Here is a 21,283-nt window from a genome sequence, read left to right on the forward strand (position 1 = left end):
GCATTGTGAAGATCATCCCTCTTCTTCTACAGGGCAGCCAACTGGAGCTCCAACTATTCTTGCTGGGCGTTAGCTTTCTTCAAGTCAAGGGTCACAGCTCTGTACCCATTGGAGAGATTATGCACCCTCTTGTCTGCAACCTCGAGATGCATCTGCATGGTGACCATCCCAAATAGGGTCTGTATGCAAACACAAAAAAGTTATTATGCTCAAGGTCAACCAAACAGAATTAGAGTGGTTAAAAAAGAAAATAAGAAATAAATATAAGTTAAATGACAGGATACCTCCATGGCAGAAATGGGGAACTAGGAGAATATGTCTTTTCTGAACATCTCCCTCTGAATCCTCACATCCTCTAGAGTCCACATATGCGAGTAGTAAGACAGAGCGGTCGGACCATGCTTAAACATGGTGTCACCGGGGGTAACCATCGATCTATCCGCTCAGATGAACATAGGGGCCCATGGGATCACCGTCGAGGGCTTGGATGAGGTCCCCTCTGCTCTGCCAATAGCGCCAGCTGAGGCGGACACCTCCTTCTGTGCATTGGCCCTATCATTTCAGAACTCTGGATCTTTTGGGCTAAGGGAACTTCATCCAGATCAGAATCAGCACCCCTCTCGGATTGGGGTCCCTTCCCTTTCCCCTTCCCCTGGTCAGATTCCTGAGCACATGGAGGGTTTGCAGACCCAGAAGCTGGGGAAAGGGCAGGTGTAGCATTGGGAGCACTAGGATTGTCCCTCGTCCTCCCGAATGATGGGATCTATAGTTTATCCATACAGAATCCTTGGAAGGAGATGTTGTCAAGAGCATCTAAGGTATATACTTCGAAAGACGAAGGGATGTTGGTCCACACTTTTTCTTCCAAAATACGAAGCCTAGACCTGCAAACACCGTAACTCAAGGCATCATAAAGGATGCCCAGAGAATGGCGAAGGAAAGAACAATAGCGTGGGAGGCAAATTCACACTTGCACTCACTCTTATGTTTTTTATATTTAACATGTAAGGGGACAAAACACTCGTTGAAGGCGGTCAGGATGGGGAAGTTTTTAGATGCTGGAGCTTGCTAGGCCCCTCTAACCCCTATAAGGCCATTTTTCTAACCCTTCTTAAAGTCAGTTTTGTTTGTATAGATTGACCGTTTGGCTAGAGGGAAGAGATGATAATACATGTCCTCCTGCCTAATTTTACAGATCTTATAACAAATGAGAAGGTCCAGGAGATCAAGCTCTAGGTTTCTGTCATTATTCATGACCAGAAGGACTGACAAGATCCTAAAGAAGTTACAATTTACTTGAAGGGGGCAGAGGTTAATTTTTTACAGACAAGAAAGAAGAAAGGATGCAGAGGGAATCTAATTAAATTTAGATAAAGAGAAGAAAAGAGGATCTCCCCTTGGAGGAGACCTTCACCAGTCCTCATATTCAAATTCCTAGGACAACGTTTAATGAGAACATCATTGGTGATCATGTATTTTGCATGAATGGACTCTAAGTCTTTCACCATGACCACGACAGAAGGAAAACTCGAATGTAAAAAGAAGAAGAAGAGGAAAGAATTTTCTAACAAACAAGAAGAGATTGGAACTAACCTTAGGAAATGGAGTCAACAAAGTCACTGTAGAAAGTTGGAGACGAGCAACTTCTAAGAAAGGTTCGCCGGAGATAATTTCCTCGCTGACAGAGAAGAATGGGGGAACGGAGTGCTTTGATATGAGATGGAGAGGACAAAAAAGAGGCTTGGAGGCGCAGACCAGTGATTTTATAGAATACTGTCACGTTGACCAAAGCGTCACGGGGTAATGATAAAGCTTCAGTTTTCAAAGTTCAGATCTCCGTTCAAGCCGTCTTCCTCCCCACATCATTACTTCGAGCCGTCACATCAATCATGATGTCCCCTTGTAATCTCACTCTCATAAATGAGAGAGAGATTAAAGGGGCAGAAAGTGGACCGAACCATCTTCGGGCCGGTCCACTCAGCCCAGAAGATTATTGGGCTACTGACCCACTTTTTGGAAAGACCAACCAGGCCCAATCTCCTCAACATCACAGGACGAACTCCCATTCACTACAGCCCAAAGATTAGGTCTACGGAAGGATGCCCAAGATTGAGAATTTTGGGAGAGGAATTAGGGCAAGTGTACACTTATATAAATAGAAGGAGAGAGAGTGTAAGAAAAGATTAATTGAAGTGTAATAAATTACTTTCCAAATAGAAAGAGCAGTTTCTTGCACCTTCAGGCGTAGTTCGTGATAGTTACCAGGGTATATGCAAGTAATTTCTGGACAGAAAGGCTTAAATATCATTACTCTTCTAGAAATCATGTGCATGGGACTAGCAATATTTTTCTTTCTTTCTTGTAAAATAATGATCACTAGATTTTGCGGGCATGTTGATTTATTTCGTTAGGAGAATTGGAGTTGCCAACCGTAATTTTAAAACTGTCTAAAGATTATAGATTAAATTAAATTCTGGAAGTTGAGTTATTGGGATATATTTTTTTCATTTTGGAAGTAGCTAATGAAAAAGAATTGACCCAAAAATGAGTTTAAATTAAGAATGCAAATTTTGACAATAAAAATTTGTTTCCAAGTGGATATAAATTATTAGAGAGACAAATATGAGAAGTACAAATTACTACTAAAAATGATACATGTTAATCTTGATTGCTTCCATCTTTCAAGCCGCTACCAATATTTGCTACAAAAGAGGTTTTGATTTTCTTGAGTCTAGCCAAAGCATCAATCATATTGATCCTTCCTTCAGCTGAATCATTTGAACAATCCATCACCAAACCAAAGATAAACGATACACATTCCACCTTAACAAAGAAATTTTCGTCATCTCTTCCTATCAGATTGGTGTCAACAATTTCAATTACGGAACCCTCTAACGCTTTGTTCACCCAACGCTTCAAGCTCAGCTCTCCTGCAAACATTTCATCAGTTGGCTTCTTCCTTGTAAACGTTTCCATCAACAAGACACCAAAACTATAGGCATCGTATCTTGTTAATACTCTTCCTTCAATTCCATATTCTACGCACCACATCAACATTAATTAGAAAATCAACAATGAAACTAGATTGACTTTACCTTATTGGAAAAAAAATAAAAAAAATAAAAATATTAGATTCTAAACAAGAAAAAGGACAATGCAAGGTCATAAAATAAATAGGAAAAGCTGAAAAATGAATTAAGATGGAACATAGAACATCACCTGGTGCCATATACCCGATGGTTGCCAAAGTCATGGTTTGAACCATAAGATCCCCGTCACCTAAGAGTTTTGCAATCCCAAAATCAGCAACATTTGCAATCATGTTTTCATCAAGAAGGACATTACTTGGTTTTAAATCACAGTGAATAATAGGTGTTGTATGAACATGATGTAAATGTTTCAATGCTGATGCAACATCTATCATTATGTTTAATCTTTGTAGGATGTCCAAATAATAGTTGTGAGAATACAACCAATTCTCGAGGATCCCATTAGGCATGTACTCTAGTACCAATGCTTTGAAATCCATGTTGCAGCAACTGCTCATGATTTTAATTAGATTGCGATGCCGAATGTTGCGCAACACTTCGCACTCGACATCAAAACTCTTAAAAGCTCCTTCTAACTGCAAATTGAAAACCTTTACTGCAATAGTCATCCCATCAGAAAGCATTCCTTTATATAATGAACCATAACTTCCCTTGCCAACAAGGTTGGTTTCACTTAATGCTTCTGTTGCTCGTAAAAGTTCTTGATACGAAAACTTTCTCCATGCTAGAGGTGACAAATCTGCCTTGGACTGCAATTTGATCTTTTATTTTTGATATCCTATCAACAAAACTATGAGGACCATAACAAGAATTGATAATGCAATAGAGGGTCAAATATATTTTAGCAGGGATACAATTTTTGGTATCAATTGCCCGTTTTTGTTGGTTTTGCGCGGGGAAACTTGTAGTCAGTGTTCACCACAGAGTGCATCATTATGCATAAACAACCGATCTATAAAGTTTGCGAGATGTCCTCCACTAGGAATTTCTCCTTGCATTCTATTGAAAGACATTCAAATATTGGAGATACCTGAGTTCTTCCAAGGAGATAAATCCAATAATTCCAAGCTTATGAGGTTGCCCAATGATTGAGGAATGGGTCCTTACATTTCATTGTCGAACAATGAAAGAAAAACTAATGACTGAGCTCCTCCGATGGTGCTTGGGATGATACCTGATAACTGATTCCTTGACAAGTCAATTAGTGTTATGACCTTCAAGTTTCTGATATATAAAGGTAGGTCGTTAGTTAGAAAGTTTGAGGATAGGTTGAGACCCAATAGGTCTTCAAGGCTCCACAAGTTTGATAGTACCATGGAAGTCAATTTGTTGGAATCAAGGTAGAGCCATCTTAGAGATTTAAGGTCATCCAAGCATGTTGAAATCTGTCCATCTAGCTTATTATCACTTACAGAAAAATCTCCCAATTTTCCTAACCAATAGAGTTCATCTGGGATGTGTCTTTCCAATCTATTATTTTGAAGATGCAAACGTACGGATTTTGTAATCTATCTATAGTTTTTGGAATAGGTCCATTCAAATGGTTCCTTCCTAAGAGCAAGATCACCAAGTTGCTCAAATTGCCGATTCCACTAGGAATTTTACCCTTAATTTTGCATCCAAATGCGTCAAACACTTGTAGTCTAGTAGATAAATTCCCAAATGAAGAAATTGGAAGAATGTCGTTGAATGGATTTAATGATATGCGCAATACCTCCAATTGTCAACAATTTGTTAAACAAGAGAAAATTCTCAACTCTGGAGTAGAAGATTCCCTGGTCAAACTATTTGTATGAAGGAAGAGCTTACGTAAGAGTCTTAAACTACCAAGCGTATTGGGTATAGATCCAGTGAAAGAGTTCATGCTCATGCTAATGATAGTTAGCTTAGAAACATTACAGATAGAGCTCGGGATTGTTCCACTGAGTTTATTCATGATTAGATAAACCTCTTCAAGATTCAGAAGCCAATACCCCATGTCAAAAGGAAGATTTCTTGTAAAATGATTAAATCCTAGGTTAAGGATTTTCATTGTTGACACATTGAACATTTTGAATGGAATGGTTCCAATTAAGCTGTTTCCAAAGACATCTCAAGACTAAGGTAACTAATCTCATCTGGTAAAGTACCTGCCATTCACAACATAACACCCTGGCATTATTCATCAAGCTTTATGAGTTTTACAAATTATTCATTACGCTATAAGAGTTGAAAAGGTATTCATTTATGAGTTATCCATAATTCCCACACATGGTGTGACTATTGTTGTGTACAAAAATTATCGTTGATTGAATTGGTTATTTGGACCTAAGAGATTGTAATATAGAGTATGACAAAACAAGAAAAAAGTTATATGATGTTCATTTTTAGTTAATATAAATAATTAGTAATAGTATAAATTTAGGTAGAATTTTATACAAGAGATTAATTGAGTATGATTGAATTGGGAAGGAGTACAAACCACAAATATTGGAAAAAATCAAATTTGTATCACTACTTTTATATATTTATTGAAAACATTTTATTATACTTGTATTAACCTATTCTCAAATATGATGTTTACGAGTCACTATATTTAAATTCCTAACTTTATTTAATTTTCTTGCATTATTTTTATTGCTTTGTGTGTTGGTTTAGTTTAAATCCAGTAAAATTAAAATAATCTAATTACAAATCAATCAAAAGAGAAAGCTAAACTTATTAACCTCCTCTAGTTTTCCTTTTTTTTTTTTGTTTTTTTGTTTTTTTTTCCTAAATGGTGTGTTTTTTATTTATATATAAAGGAAAAGTAGTACAATTACAAATAAGAGATGAACTCTCCAGCAGAAAGAAAAGTAAATGGACTAAATCCATTTACATAGCGCAGCAAAGTAAACCTAAACAGACTAAAAACTAATTTTCAGCCCATTATAAAGACCTTTAAACAGACCAAATGCTGCACTTGAAAATTCTTGTTAAAATACATAAAACCTTATGTCATGACCTTCCATTCTAGCTGAACTCAAACCAGTAATGCAGCCAAGCTTCTATCAGCAACAATTCCACCAGCAAAGCTTCATTACATGCACCACATCAAAAAGAGCTAGAAAATCAGTAAGGCCAATAGAAAAGAAGTTTAAAACTTCCTAAACTATATCATTTGCAGCAGTAGCAGAGGAGACTTTTGTATCACAATGTAATACGGAATTTCTCACCAGCCAGATCTTCCAAACAAACGCAACAAAGAACCCTTTCAACAACTTGAACTTAAAACCCTTAGGCTGTGTAATCTGAAGCATCCAATCCATAAACAAATTAAGCTCTCGGAACTTTTGATCAGGAATTTTCAACCAAAAAACAATCTGCTGCCAGACTTCAATAGCATACACACAGGTACAGAATAAATAATAATTATTGTCTTCAGCCTGAAAACAGTTATGACATACTGATGGTCCATGAAAACCCCTTCTCTATAAATTAACAAAAGAAAGATTTTCGTTATGCATGATAATTGCAAAAACCACAGAAATCCTTGGTCTGCAATATTTCCAACATAGACCCTTCCACTGAACCACTTGCCCTCTAGCCTCGTAAGCTATCCAGGCATTCTTCAAACTGAACATACCATGCATCCAACAGATCTCATCGTTACCAGTTTTTGGAATGATATTAACAACAAATACAGCAGCAGGTTTCGGGAAAAAAAAAAAACAGGTAAAACCCATCCACCATCAACAAGAAAAGTAGTTGATGTAACCTGTTTATCAAAATTTCTAAACATAGTTGCCCTAAATCTCTAAACCAATGACAAACCTGCACACCAAGGATCAAATAACATATTAAAGGATCCACCATTTCCAATCTTGAACACCACATTTTCTTGAATAAAGTCTTTTGTATCCAAAATCTATTTCCAAATACTTGAGTCTTGAGATTTTGGTAAAACCATCCAAAATTATGATGTTGTAAGTATCTAGCATGCATCCACTACACCGATAAAGTCTCCTTGTTCCTCAAAAAATCCCAATAAATTGAAACCTTAGCTTCAAAATCAATGTCAGAGATTCTGCATAGATTAAAGCCACCTTCTGTATAAGGGAGAGTTACTTGACTCCATTTGAGTTGGGACATCTTTCTTGAGTCTAACTTACCACTCTATAAAAAGTGTTTAAACTTTTTCTCCAAAGCAGTAATACATCCCCAGGGTATTTTGAAACCAAATACCCAATGATATAAGAATGAATATAGAACTGATCTAAGGAGCTCAATTCTACCTGCAAGGGAAAGGTTGATAGTATTCTAGTGATCCAACCTTGCATTTAATTTATCAAATAATCCCTTGCAATCAACACTCTTCAAAACTCTGTTCACTAGAGTAATTCCAAGATATTTTATAGGAAAAGCTTCTTATTTCATTTGCAAAATCTGTAAAATTCTTCTTCTCCCCCTGACAGCCTTAGAAAATATGATGGAACTCTTATCTTTGTTCACTTCAAGCTCAGATACCATATGAAACCTTTTAAGCACCTCATCAACTGTCTTAGCAGTAGAGATATCTACTTCACAATAATAAATAGGTCATCAGCATAAAATGCATGAGAAACCAACATTCCAGTTTTCTAAACCACATTACACAGCTGAATCTGTCCTCCCACAATTTTATCATGCATCAGAGTTGAGAAATGATCAGTAATTAAAGTACACAAAAGAGGAGAAAGAGGGCAGCCCTGTCTAAGACCTCTCCCAGCTCAGAAATAACCAACATCCTCTAGTTTTCTCATCTAGGATTAAACTTTTCACACCACTTTTGCAAACCACGCAACTCACAGTTTTGATACTTACAAGTAAATATAGAACACATTTTATATATAACAAGAAAATATATATCAAAACTAGCTTCTAAGTTAGATGGGAACTTAAAATTATACCTTCCAAGTTGTTTTCATCAAGATATAATTCCTTGAGGTTAGTCAAGTTGCCAATTTCTCTAGGTATACAGCCATTAAAGCTACTGATTGACAATGATAAACCTTGGAGCTCCTTGCATTTGTATAAATTAGATGGAATTTGCCTATTCAGCTGATTCCGAGAAAGATAAAGTCCACCAAGTTTAAGGAGATGGTTACACATATGTACAGGCAAACTTCCAGACAGGCTATTGTTTGAGAAATTAATTATTCTCAGAGAAGAAATATTGAAGATTGAAGATGGGATGAACCCAGTTAGAGAGCTATCAATTAAGTTCATTACTTCCAAACTTTGAAGATTACCTATCTCTGATGGAATAACACCTACAAAGTTGTCAAAAGCAACACATATATAAATTTTTCCTTGTTATACAAGTATGCTTGTAACAAATATATAATTATGTAATAACAATAATTAGTCACACAAGAGCTAAGAAGCATAGACACTTCACCTAGGGGTGTTATGGTGGTATAAGACACACACACAGAGCTAAAAGTTTGTTGAAATTTGAATATGTTTGAGGTTGGATACAGCTGTAACACAACACGGACAAGGCAATGATATGTTTTAAACACTTTCAAAACACGGTGGGATGATTTTGTAATTATTTTTTGTAAAAGATGAAAATAAGTGCAACTTAACATATATTATGGGTTAGTTACAAAATAATATAAAATTCACTAAAATAACAAGGATCTAGCTCTAAGCTCCAAATTTATAATGATTTCATTAATGATTATACGGATAAAATGAGTAAAAACAATTATTATTATTATTTTTATTATTATATTCAATAATATTATATATAAAAATAGATATATTTCTTTTGACGTATCAATGCCATATCTATGGCTTATTTTTTAAAGATTTGTCATATAGCCATGTTAGTACTGTATTGTACCCGTGTCCATGTCCATATCCGTGTTTCCAAGCACAAGAGTACCGGGCGGGTTATGATGATCATATGAATACCTTGTTTTGATTCTCAGGTATATTTAGAACATCCGACATTGACATATATAAGTAAATAATAAAACAACATCCTCACATATGCGGCTCATTGAAAATAAAAATGAAAATAAAAGACTTATAAAACATTTAGCTAGTGTTATGAATGATATGGTTGAACAATTAGCTAATATGGGAGAATAGCTCCTACACAAGTTTATCAATTTTCACTTCTGCTTAAGGAATTTCTTGTCCACAAAAAGGTATATATTGAAACTACTAACTCGTGAGTTAGATGTGAACTTAAAAGCATACCTTTCAAGTTGTTTCTACCAAGATATAACTCCTTGAGCATAGTTAGGTTGCCAATTTCTCTAGGTATGCTGCCATTAAAGCCATTCAATGACAATGATAAAATTTGGAGCTCCCTGCATTTGCATAAATTGGATGGAATTTGCCCATTAAGCTGATTCGAAGAAAGATGAAGTCCTCCAAGTTTAGGAAGGTTGTTGCACATGTCTATAGGCAAACTTCCAGATAGGCTATTGTCTGTTAAATCAATTATTTTCAAAGAAGAAATGTTGAAGATTGAAGATGGTATGGACCTGTTAGAGAGCTATTGATTAAGCTCATTACTTCCAGACGTTGAAGATTACCTATTTCTGATGGAAATACACCTGCAAATTTGTCAAAAGCAACACATATATAATTTTCTCTCTTATTATATCAGTATATGCTTGTAATGAATACATAATTACATGATATGATGTATGAGTTGGATGTGAGGTTAAAATCATACCTACCAAGTTGTTTATACCAACACAAACAAACAGGACTAACAAATCAGAACAAAAATAGCAATAAATATTAGTAGCCCTTGTTTTTTAATATTAACTATACACTTAATTGTTATATTGGGGCTCCAATCTTCTAGAACTCAATTTATTGAACCTAAATATCAAATGGAATGGAGTGTTAGAGCAAGTCTAATGGTGGCCTTTTAAGCGTTGGGCTCATTTTGGCGACCCAATCTGCTCCATTGTGGGTCGCCAAAATTGAGCCACGTCATTTGCATCAACAAATTTTGAACGTTTAGTATAAATTTTGAACTAAATTTACTCTAATTCCAAATTAAAGATACCAATTCAGTGCTCCCAAATATAACATTAATGTTATTTCTAGGATTTCCTTACTCCTCTTTCTATTCTTTATCTATAAATCTTCTTCAAGGACTTCCCAGGTTCCTTTTTGTTCTTGTCCCTTCATATTGCAAAAATATTCTATTTTCAAATTATACTTATTCACAAATTTCTTGATATTCATAGATATTAGATATTGCATAATCATACCCTTGAGCATAGTCAAGTTGCCAATTTCTCTTGGTATGTTGCAACTTAAGTTGTTGAATGATAATGATAGATATTGGAGCTCCCTGCGTTTATATAAATTGGAGGGAATCTGGCCATGAAGGTTATTCAGAGAAAGATAAAGTCCTTCAAGTTTAGGAAGATGGCTGCATATATTTATTGGCAAACTTTCAGAGATGCTATTGTTTGTGAAATCAATCGACTTCAAAGAAGAAACGTTGAAGATCGAAGATGGGATGGACCCTGTGAGCTTGTTAAAACTCTAAGTGCAGCATTTCTAGTTTAGAGAGATTACCAATCTCTTTTGGAATGTTTCCATGCAAATAATGGTTTCTTATATCCAACAATTCTAGCTTGGAGATGTTACCTAGTGATTTTGGGATAGTACCTGTGAAACTATTTTTATTTAGATGCAACTGATGTAGTTCTAGTAAGATCCCAAACCATGATGGCACCTCTCCACTGAAGTAGTTGTATTGTAGACTGATTTCTTTCGATCAATGCAAATGAGCCAACTCTTGAGGTACATAGCCATTGAAATTGTTGTGACTGATGTCGAGGGACGCGATGAATGAGAGATTTCCAAGATGTGGAGCGATGGTGCCTTGGAGACCCGTACGAGAGAGATTCAAGGCTGTGACTCTGTGGTGCCTAAGACCACATGAGACACCAACCCAATTGCAAACTGAGCTAGTGGTGGACCAATTACTAGCCAATACATCTTCAGGGTTGCGAGTGATATGGTCTCTGACGGCAAGAAGAGCGAATTGATCGGTGGTCAAGTTTGTGATGGAGCTAGACAAGCAAACGATGAAAAAGCTTACTAGCAATGAGATGGAAAAAAGGAAGCAACTGGTGTTGTCCATGGCATTCATATGTGTAAATTACTATTAACCGAATGTATAAAGATGGATTAGTTTAGCGGGACTTATATAAGGTAGGGAAATCAGGCATTGTATGGAATCACGAAACAACGTTCGAAACTTGACTAATCATTGCTTCCGAAGACTTGAATGACATGCATTTCATGAATACGTACTCGGTTACACACTCTCTCTTGTACACCGTGTTTCTCCTAAACGAAGAGATTAATTTTCATACTACTTTTTGCACCACCGATATTATTTGCGATATATAATTTAAATCTAAACTTTTCATAATTGAAAAGAAGAAATATTAATAATTTCTAGTTCTGCTTTATGCTAGTAAAAATTTCCCATTTAGTAAAAAAATAATACAAGTTTCCCGGGACACAAATCAGGAATTTTTATTGCTTGAACAATTTTTTTTTTTTTTTTTTTTGTGATATATATATATATATATATATATATATATATATATATATATATATTTAAAAATAATAATAAATATATGCTTTTGCATGACTGTGAAAGAGGTTATAGTTGCCACTGAAGAGTCAAGTCAAAAAGAAGAGGCTACTATCTTCCTTGTAATTTACTTTCAGCAACTTTCCATGTATTTCCACTTGTCGAAGAATATAGTACATACCTTCAGCAACTATGTGATTGATTATGTGTGGTTCGGGTTTTAGCTCAACCCAGCATTCGATGAACAGTTGGACTTCGACTTGTGAATCAATTTCAAATAGATTTTTTAATCTTGTTTAATTAACTAACTAATTTCAAATAATCCCGCCTCTGCTAGTATGTTTGCGAATATGTTCGTGAATAAACTTGTTAATAGATTCATTTGGAGTTGATGAAAATTATATAGATACCTTGATAATTTTATGTGATGAAAGCTTAGCCCACGTACTATAAACCTAACATGAGCTCCTTTTATTTGAGATGAGCCCAACTTAATTCAGATTATAACCATTCATCCCTATTAAAATAGAACCCAAGCCCATCTATACTGCTATTTTGTCTACAACTCTAACCCTATTACCCTAATATTTGTTCTTTTCTTTTTCTTTTTTCAATAATATTGCCCTAATATCATCTTCACTCTTAACAATGACTTGGAATTAATCATCAATATATCATTACTCGTGTTATATGATCTTTAAAAATTCAATAAAAATCCTTTTTTTTTTAATTATGTTAATAGCATAAATTGTGTATTAATACATTTTGGGCACTATATGCAAGATCCAAAAAAAAAAAAAAAAAAAAAAAAAAAAAAAAAAAAAAAAAAAAATGATGCTATAACTAATTTTGTTGCATTTTGACTTTTTCGGTTCCATTACACCATGTCCACATCTGATTTCTCTTTTTTGTTTGTCAAAATATGCAAATTGAAGTAGGTTTATTTAGGGGGGAAAAAAAATTTGACTTTGAATTTAAATATTCAAATTCAATTTGCATAGTTTGATCAAATTGAAGTAGTTTTTTCAGTTTTAATTATATATATATAGAGACATTTTTTCATGATTAAATTGTGAAATAAAAAGAAGATATTAGCCTCACTATAACAGGAATAATGTGGAAAGTACATAATATTACTAAACATGATACATAATAATCTTGATTGCTTTTAAATTATAGTCCTACCAGTATTTGCTAGATAGGAAACCTTAACCTTTTTGAGTCTAACCAAAACTTCTTCGACGTTGATCCTTTCCTCAAGTGAATCATTTAAACATTCCATAGCCAAACCCAAGATAGATGATACACATTGCTCCTTCACAGAGAAATCTTCTTCTCCTCTTCCCATCAAATTATAGTCCACAACTCCAATGATTGAACCATCCATTAATGCTTCATTCACCCAACACTTCAAGCTCATCTCCCCAGCAAACATTTCTTCTGTTGGCTTCTTCCTTGTGAATGTTTCCAGCAACAAAACACCGTAACTATAGACGTCACCTCTTGTAGATACTATTCCTCCCGTTCCATATTCTATGCATGACATTTATATTAATTACAAAATCAAAACTGGAACCGAACTTTTAGCATGGAATGGAGAATTTAATGTCTTAAAATAAAAAATAATAATAATAGAATAGGAATACTTCAACATGAACTAAATTAAATAACAGAAATGGAATATCACCTGGTGCCATATATCCAATTGTTGCCAAGGTCATGGTTTGTACCATAAGATCCCCTTCACTTAAGAGTTTTGCAATTCCAAAATCAGCAACATGTGCAACCATGTCTTCATCGAGGAGGACATTGCTGGGCTTCAAATCACAGTGAACAATGGGTGTTGTATGGCCATGATGTAGATATTCTAAGGCTGATGCAACATATATCATGATATTTAATCGTTGGAGGATATCCAAGCAACAGTTGTGAGAATACAACCACTTCTCAAGGCTCCCATTAGGCATGTACTCTAGTATCAAGGCTTTGAAATCCAGGTTAGTGCAACTGCTGATAATTTTAATTAGATTTCGATGACGAATGTTGCGCATTAGTTCACACTCGACATCAAAACTCTTGAAAGCTCTTTCTAGTTGCAAATTGAAAACCTTTACCGCAATACTCATCCCATCCAAGAGCACTCCTTTATATACTGAACCATAACTCCCCATGCCGATTAGGTTTGTATCACTAAATGCTTCTGTTGCTTGTAGAAGTTCCTCATACGAAACCCTCCTCCATGCAAGAGAAGGCAAATCTGCTTGGGTCTTTAATTTGATACTCTGGTTTCGGCGTCCCATCAACAAAAATACAAGGGCCACAACAAGAATTGCTAATGCAACAGGGGGTAAAACATATTTCAGACTAGCAAATTGCGGATTCTTGTTGGTTTTGCACGGGGGAACTTGCAATCTTGGTACACCACACAATGCATCATTATGCCAAAATGACTTGGTTGTAAAGTTGGCAAAATGTCCTCCCGTAGGAATTTCTCCTTTCAGTCTATTGAAAGACACATTGAAATATTGGAGATACCTGAGTGCCTCCAAGGATTTGGGAATAACTCCAGAAAAATTCTTACTCGATAGATCTAACAACTCCAAGCTTATCAAGTTGCCCAACGATTGAGGAATAGGTCCTTGCATTTTATTGTGGGCCAAGGAGAGAGAAACTAATGACTGAGCTCCTCCGATGGTGCTGGGGATTGTACCCGATAAGTGATTCCTTGACAAGTCTATAGATCCTATAACTTCCAAATTTCCAATTTCTAATGGTAGATGACCTCTTAGAAAGTTTGAGGATAAGTTGATACCCAGTAGATCTTCAAGGCTCCACAAGTTTGATGGTATTATGGAAGACAATTTGTTGGAGTCAAGATCGAGCCATCTTAGAGACTTAAGCTCACCCAAGCACGTAGGGATCTGTCCATGTAGCTTATTATCACTTAAGTATAAGTTCCCCAATCTCCTTAACCGACAAATATCATCAGGAATGTATCCATGCAATCTATTATTTTGAAGAGATAAACGTTGGAGATTTTGTAACGCCCCTATTGTTTTTGGGATAGGTCCAGCCAGTTGGTTGCTTCCTAAGTTTATGTCGTACAAGTTGCTAAAATTTCCGATTCTAGTTGGGATGTTGCCCTTGAGTTGGCATCCAGATGCATCAAAGATTTGAAGCGAGGAAGACAAATTTCCCAATGAATTTGGAAGTATGCTGTTTAGGGGATTTAATGATAAGCTCAATTTCTTCAATTGTCTGCAATTCATCAAAGAAGAGAAAAGTCTCAATTCCGGGGTAGAAGATTCTCCAGTCAAACTATTTGAACCAACGAAGAGAACCTGCAAGAATCTTAAACTACCAAGCGTATTGGGTATACATCCAGTGAATGAATTATAGGACATGTCAATCTCGATTAGCCGAGAAGCATTCGAGATAGAGTTTGGGATTTTTCCACCGAGTTTATTGCGACCCAGATGAAGGTATTCAAGATTAGAAAGCCTAACCCCCATGTCCAAAGGAAGATGGCCTGAGAGGTTATTGTTTGACAGGTAAAGGAGTTTCATTGTTGACACATTAAATATTTTGAACGAAATGGTGCCAGTCAAAGTGTTCCCATAGACAGTGAGTAACTCGAGATTAAGGTTGCCAATCTCATCTGGTAAAGTACCTGCGATTCACAACATCAACAAAGTTGGTCCCTTTTTATTTTGTAGCCCAACCCTCAAAAGAAGGAACCAACCCCCAAAAAAAGGCCTAAACAATCCAATTCAGTAGAGTGGGTGGAATCGCATTGAATCGTGCGATTCCACGATTCTACTACCGATTTCATGCACGATTTTACCAATTGAACAATTTTGGTGAGATTTGGAAAATTTTGGCGGTGCGAGTCGTAGAATTGCACGAATCGTGCGATTCTACAACTCAAAATCGCGATTTTGACAACCATATTTTTTATAAAAGGAAAAAAGAACTAGCTAAATTGTGACAACGACCAACCCGAATACAAGCATATACAAGCAAAGTTTTAATTTAAATCTATTCTCACCATGGCTGAAATGAAATGAAATTTGTCGTGCCACTTTTGATCTTTAAATGGAATAAAACAATTGGAGGCTGTATATTTAAGGATGTTCTGACATAGATTTTTGTGAGATATAATATTGTAATATATATATATATATATATATATATATATATATATATATATATATTTATTTATTTATTTATTTATTTAAAATACAAAAATTAAGTAAAGATGAATAATGTTTCTTTAATGTACTGACTAAATTTGATGACATGTATGAAATTACAAGCTTCTCTAACGTTAGGAGCACTCTTGAATTTGGAACTTCATATAGATTCATTATGCACAAGGAAAACATTTACTAAAGTGAAATAAAGGTTGTAAAGTCTTGAAGGTACCTGTCAAGTAGTTTTGATCAAGATACAGGTTTTTGATTGAAGTAAGGTTCCCAATTTTCTTGGATATGCTACCGGTGAATTTGTTACCGGTGAGTGATAACCATTGAAGCCCTCTGCATTTCCATAAGCCGGATGGAATTTGACCTATGAGTTGATTTGAAGTAAGATCTAGCTCTCTAAGAAAGGGAAGGTTATAATGAATGGTCGCTGGGAGGCTTCCAGATAGTGTATTGTTATTGAAGCTTATAAATTGCAATGATGACATGTTGAGGATAGAAGATGGGATGGTTCCTGTTAGAGAGCTACTCCTCAAGTTAATTAGTTCCAGATGTTGAAGATTAGCTATCTCTGATGGAATTACACCTGCAAAGTTGTCAAAAGCAACACATGATATTCTCCCTTGTTATGCTTATAATGAATAGTTAGATGTGAAATTAAAATCATACCTTTCAAGTTGTTTATACCAAGATATAACGCCTTGAGCATGGTTAGGTTGCCAATTTCCTTAGGTATCCTGCCATTGAAGTCATTGACCGATAATGATAAAAATTGGAGCTCCCGGCATTTGTATAAATTGGATGGAATTTGCCCGCTAAGCTGATTCCAAGAAACAGAAAATCCTTCAAGCTTAGGAAGATTGTTGCACATATCTAGTGGCAAACTTCCGGATAGACTATTGCTTGCCAAACTAATCTTTCTCAAAGAAGAAATGTTGAAGATGGAAGATGGTATGGAACCTGTGAGCTTGTTAAAATGCAAGCGTAATACTTCCAGTTTAGAAAGATTACCAATCTCTTCCGGAATATTTCCATGTAAAGAATTGTTTGAGATATCCAATATATGAAGCTTCGAGATGTTGCATAGTGATTTTGGGACAGTACCTGTGAAACTATTGTTATACAATATCAACTTATGGAGTTTTTGTAAAATCCCAAACCATGATGGTATCCCTCCACTGAAATTGTTGTATCCCAAATTGATTTCTTTTAATCGACGCAAATGAGCCAACTCTTCGGGTATATACCCGTTGAGATTGTTATAACTGATATCAAGTGATGCCAGGAATGAGAGATTTCCAAGATGTGGAGCAATTGTGCCTTGGAGACCCACACGAGAGAGATTCAAGGCTGTGACCCTCTGGTGGACAAGACCACAGGAGACACCGACCCAATTGCAAACTGAGGTAGTGGTAGACCAATTATTAGCTAATACATCTTCAGGTTCATAAGTGATATGGGATCTGAAGGCAAGAAGAGCATATTGATCGGTAGTCGAGTTTGGAAAAATGGACCTAGCCAAGCAAACCATAGAACAACAAGAGTGTATCAACAATGCGATAGAAAAAAAGAAGCTAGTCCTCTCCATGGGTTGAGTTTCATGTGAAAGACTTATGGACGACTTAGCAAACAAGTCAGGCTTAGCAAGATGCTATATAAGATGGTGAAATCATGGTCATGATCTGGAGATGATGAGGATGCATAGTTGATAATATATGCTCATTGATCACAACCACCCATTTAGTTATCCAATCAAGATTACTACATACAACAACAAAGATTGGAATTATGTGATTCATTGTTCAATTGACCGACCTCCACGTACTTTGACCGCAACCCAAAATTCTCCAAAATAAACAAGATTTTCAAACTAGCTATAGAAAAAAAGGAAGCTAGTGTTCTCCATGAGTCTATAGGAAAGGAATGGTCGGGGGTATGTTATATAGAATCAGTCTCACAAGTCACAACTACTAGTATAAGATCTAGAACAAATTTGGACTTTAGGTCCATTGAAATATTTATTACTAATTTAATTGCCACCGCTAATATACAATACTATTACATTATTTGAAATTTGGGTCCACCAACTTTATTACTAATTTAATTGCTAAGACCTCGCAAGTCCAATATATATTTACTAAGTTAAGGCCCGCTAATACTTAAATAAACTCTGAATATTGTAGGTGTTAATTTTCTTTCGCACGTCGCATCAGTCATTTAAATACACTCACACTTAACTTTCTTAAAAAAAATAAAATAAAATAAAAAACTAAAAGTCAATTATTGTTACTTATATTAGTATTTTAACAACAACAATAATAATAAAAATAAAGTTAGTTCAAAATTTTGCCCTTGACCTTGCCTTATATTGACCCGGCACTGATTCAGAAATCTTTGGCTTTCCCTGCTGTTGGTTTGTTTTTTTCTGTTGGCCTTTTTCCCCCTCGGCCTTATGGGTAGACTTGCACAAGTCTTTAACCAAACCCAAAAAAAAAAAAAAAGACTTGCCATTGAAGCGTTTTGGAAATTAGAATATGAATAAGTTTTTTATTACCTTTTACTCTCAGTGAGACTTAAACTCTCTACCTTTTACTTAAAAAGTTGAGAAGGTACCAGTAGGTCACACAACCCTTTATAAGTTTCTCATTACCTGGGACATGGCAATATAAACATTTTTTATTCTTCTATATATATTGTTGATAAAGGTAAAAAAAATGTGTGTGTATATATATATATATATATATATATATATATATATATATCTATACACTCATGCTATAATTAGAAAAAAAATTACGAAAGTTTATCCTGTAAATCAATTGACCTTGCTTTTGGGTTGAATGACTCATAGTTCTTTGTGATTATGACGATGCATAATTGATTATCCATAATCACAGTCAGTTAACAAAGTTCTTAATTTCTTCTTGTGTTATTAACACCAACTTAATTGCGAAGAGTTGCTTGTTTGTCACTCTCACCAGTTAAGCCACCCAATAGTTAAAAATATTATTAATGATTATTAACAGTTGCCCAAAACAACTACGGAGTACTCAAACGAACATAAAAAGGCTAGTATATATTTAATACGTTATGGCCACTAATACTTAATTAAATTCTGAATGAACATTGTAGGTGTTTATTTTCTTTCGCAAGTCTCATCAGTCATTTAAATATATATACTCAAAACTTTCATAAAATAAAATAAAATCAATTATTGTTACTTATATTATTATTTTAACAACAACAATAATATTAAAAGTTATTTTAAAATGTTGCCTTAGACCCCTTACCTTGTATTGAGCCGGCACTGATTCTAAAATCTTTGGCTTTCCCTGCTGTTGGTTTGTTTTTTTCTGTTGGCCTTTTCCCCCTTGGCCTTATGGGTAGACTTGCGTAAGTCTTTTACCAAACCAACAAAAAAAGAAAAAAGACTTGCACGAGTCTCCCAGCCAATCCAGGCCCCACTTGCCATTGAAGTGTTCTGGAAATTAGAATATGAATAAGTTAAACATTACCTTTTGCTGACATGAACTTTCCATATTTTATTTGGAAAGATTAGGAGGTACCACTGCACAATCCTTAAATTAGTTTCACATTACCTGGGACATGACAATATAAACATTTTTGGTTCTTCTATACAATTTGTTGAAAAAGTTAAAAATATGTGTGTGTGTAAATATATATATATATATATATAAAATTAGAAAACAAAATTGTGAAAGTTTTACTTGTGAGACAATTTTCATTATAGATTGTTTTTTGAGTTGAAAATTTTGGTCTCACTTCACATCGTCTTTACAACAGTCTAGCTCCTAGATGAGATAGAGAAAAGCCATTATGGGTGAGGTTGGAAAAAAAATTCACACTTTGCTATAACTGATTTTATTACATATGCAAACTTAATTCTTTTATGGAATAATTTCATAAAAATGGAGTTTTGGGGTCAAATGCCAAAAGAATGAAATCAAAATCAAGTTTTTCAAATTAATGAAATTTTATGAAAGACTATATGTAGACATGGAAAATTATTGTACATTATCTTTTTATTCCCAAAATACCCTTCTATTGTTTCTATGAAATTATGCTACTACCCCTCATATCTAGAGAGAGAAGAGAAACACATCTGTACCAATCCTTTCAAACTCTCCTTCTCCGGTAGCTCCTTTTTCCTCCAACTCCTGAAACACACTGTCAAAATTACCGGAAAACGACACAGTGAAGCCAGGATGGCTGACAGCACTGCCGGAAGCTACGCCCAAGCCTTCGCCGATGTTGCCAAGTCCAACCAAACCCTAGAAATTAAGAAATATTTGCTACTTTTTTTTTGAAAGGTAGATATTTGCTACTTTGATACTGTAAACCTTCAAGAAAAATGGACAGAGGCCCAGTTCTCATTTTTGAATATTCCAATTTTTATGGTGTGATTTGGATTTCACAGATCCACTTGAAGATGTCTTGTGGATTCACAAGCATTTGCATCAACCTTTTGTATTGTCGAGCCGTGTACAGAGGATTGTGTTGGTTTTTTTAGGATGTTTCGTGTTAAGTTTTTGAATCTCAACTTGGATGTTGATTTTGCTTTTGTCTTATATGGATTTTGGGTTTAAATCGGGTTTGGATGAAAAGATGTTTTGGAAGGAACGTGAAAGGGAGAACAAAGATTTGCTTCTTTTTTTTTTTTTAAAAATGGGTTTGCTAGTTAGGTGGTTGAAAGAGAGAGATGGTGGATGGGATTGTTGGCTATTCATTTGGGAAGAAGGGTTGTCATAGATAAGTTCTCTCTATATATAAGAGGCCAGGTTAGTGGCATAATTTCATGACAACAATAGAAATGTATTTTGGGAATAAAAAGATGACAGTACAATAATTTTTCATATCCATCTCAGACTTTCATAAAATTTCATTAATTTAGAAAACTTAATTTTGACTCCATTCTTTTGCCTTTTGACCCCCAAAACCCCATTTCTATAGAATTATCCCTCCTTTTATATTATCTCCGTGTTTATGTCAACAGTCGCTCTTAAGTCCACAATAATATAAGTTTCTTTTAATCCCATATATAATCCAATACACATATATGATATACTTGGGGGTGACAATTTGTATTTGTGTTGTGTCGATATAATAGTATTATATTAAATAGGTAAATCCAAACCCAACTTATTTAATAATTGTGTCAAGAATTATCAACACTAACACAACACATTTATTAAACAGGTAAACGTGTTAACCAATTTAATGACCTGTTTATCAAAACGAGACATTAAATATTTAATTAAATACTAAATAATAGAAAAAAAATTTGTCATAATTAACCTAAATATTCAAAATAATAAATAAAAAAATCATAAGGCATAAACAAGATTTATGTTAAAATGACTTAACTATATATAATAATTGGGTTTAAACAAGTAACATAATACATAGATCATATTCACAAT

The 21,283-nt window shown here is 34.8% G+C and overlaps 3 protein-coding genes across 3 annotated transcripts; all 3 read right to left on the reverse strand.

Annotated features, from left to right (window-relative positions):
* Window positions 1-2,658: 2,658 nt before the first annotated feature.
* Window positions 2,659-9,462, reverse strand: LOC132316654 (receptor kinase-like protein Xa21). The gene is made up of 6 exons (XM_059815126.1): window positions 9,261-9,462; window positions 7,958-8,320; window positions 7,482-7,585; window positions 6,245-6,319; window positions 3,220-3,799; window positions 2,659-3,038 (listed from the first exon to the last, which is right to left on the reverse strand). Exons 1-6 carry the CDS (start codon window positions 9,460-9,462, stop codon window positions 2,659-2,661), a joined length of 1,704 nt encoding a protein of 567 aa, XP_059671109.1.
* Window positions 9,463-10,809: 1,347 nt separating this feature from the next.
* Window positions 10,810-11,187, reverse strand: LOC132316655 (putative receptor-like protein kinase At3g47110). The gene has a single exon (XM_059815127.1). The coding sequence runs from the start codon at window positions 11,185-11,187 to the stop codon at window positions 10,810-10,812; it is 378 nt and encodes a 125-aa protein (XP_059671110.1).
* A 1,566-nt stretch (window positions 11,188-12,753) lies between these two features.
* On the reverse strand, window positions 12,754-17,373 carry LOC132316656 (putative receptor-like protein kinase At3g47110). Its single transcript, XM_059815128.1, has 4 exons — window positions 16,512-17,373; window positions 16,066-16,428; window positions 13,328-15,310; window positions 12,754-13,173 (listed from the first exon to the last, which is right to left on the reverse strand). The coding sequence occupies exons 1-4, from the start codon at window positions 17,371-17,373 to the stop codon at window positions 12,809-12,811; spliced, it is 3,573 nt and encodes a 1,190-aa protein (XP_059671111.1). The 3' UTR covers window positions 12,754-12,808.
* Between the last annotated feature and the right edge of the window lie 3,910 nt (window positions 17,374-21,283).

The sequence above is a fragment of the Cornus florida genome, unplaced genomic scaffold, assembly GCF_030987335.1.
Source record: "Cornus florida cultivar Cherokee Brave unplaced genomic scaffold, ASM3098733v1 CherokeeBrave_3.0.0_Hap2_Chr07, whole genome shotgun sequence".
In the NCBI taxonomy this organism is placed as follows: Eukaryota; Viridiplantae; Streptophyta; class Magnoliopsida; order Cornales; family Cornaceae; genus Cornus; species Cornus florida.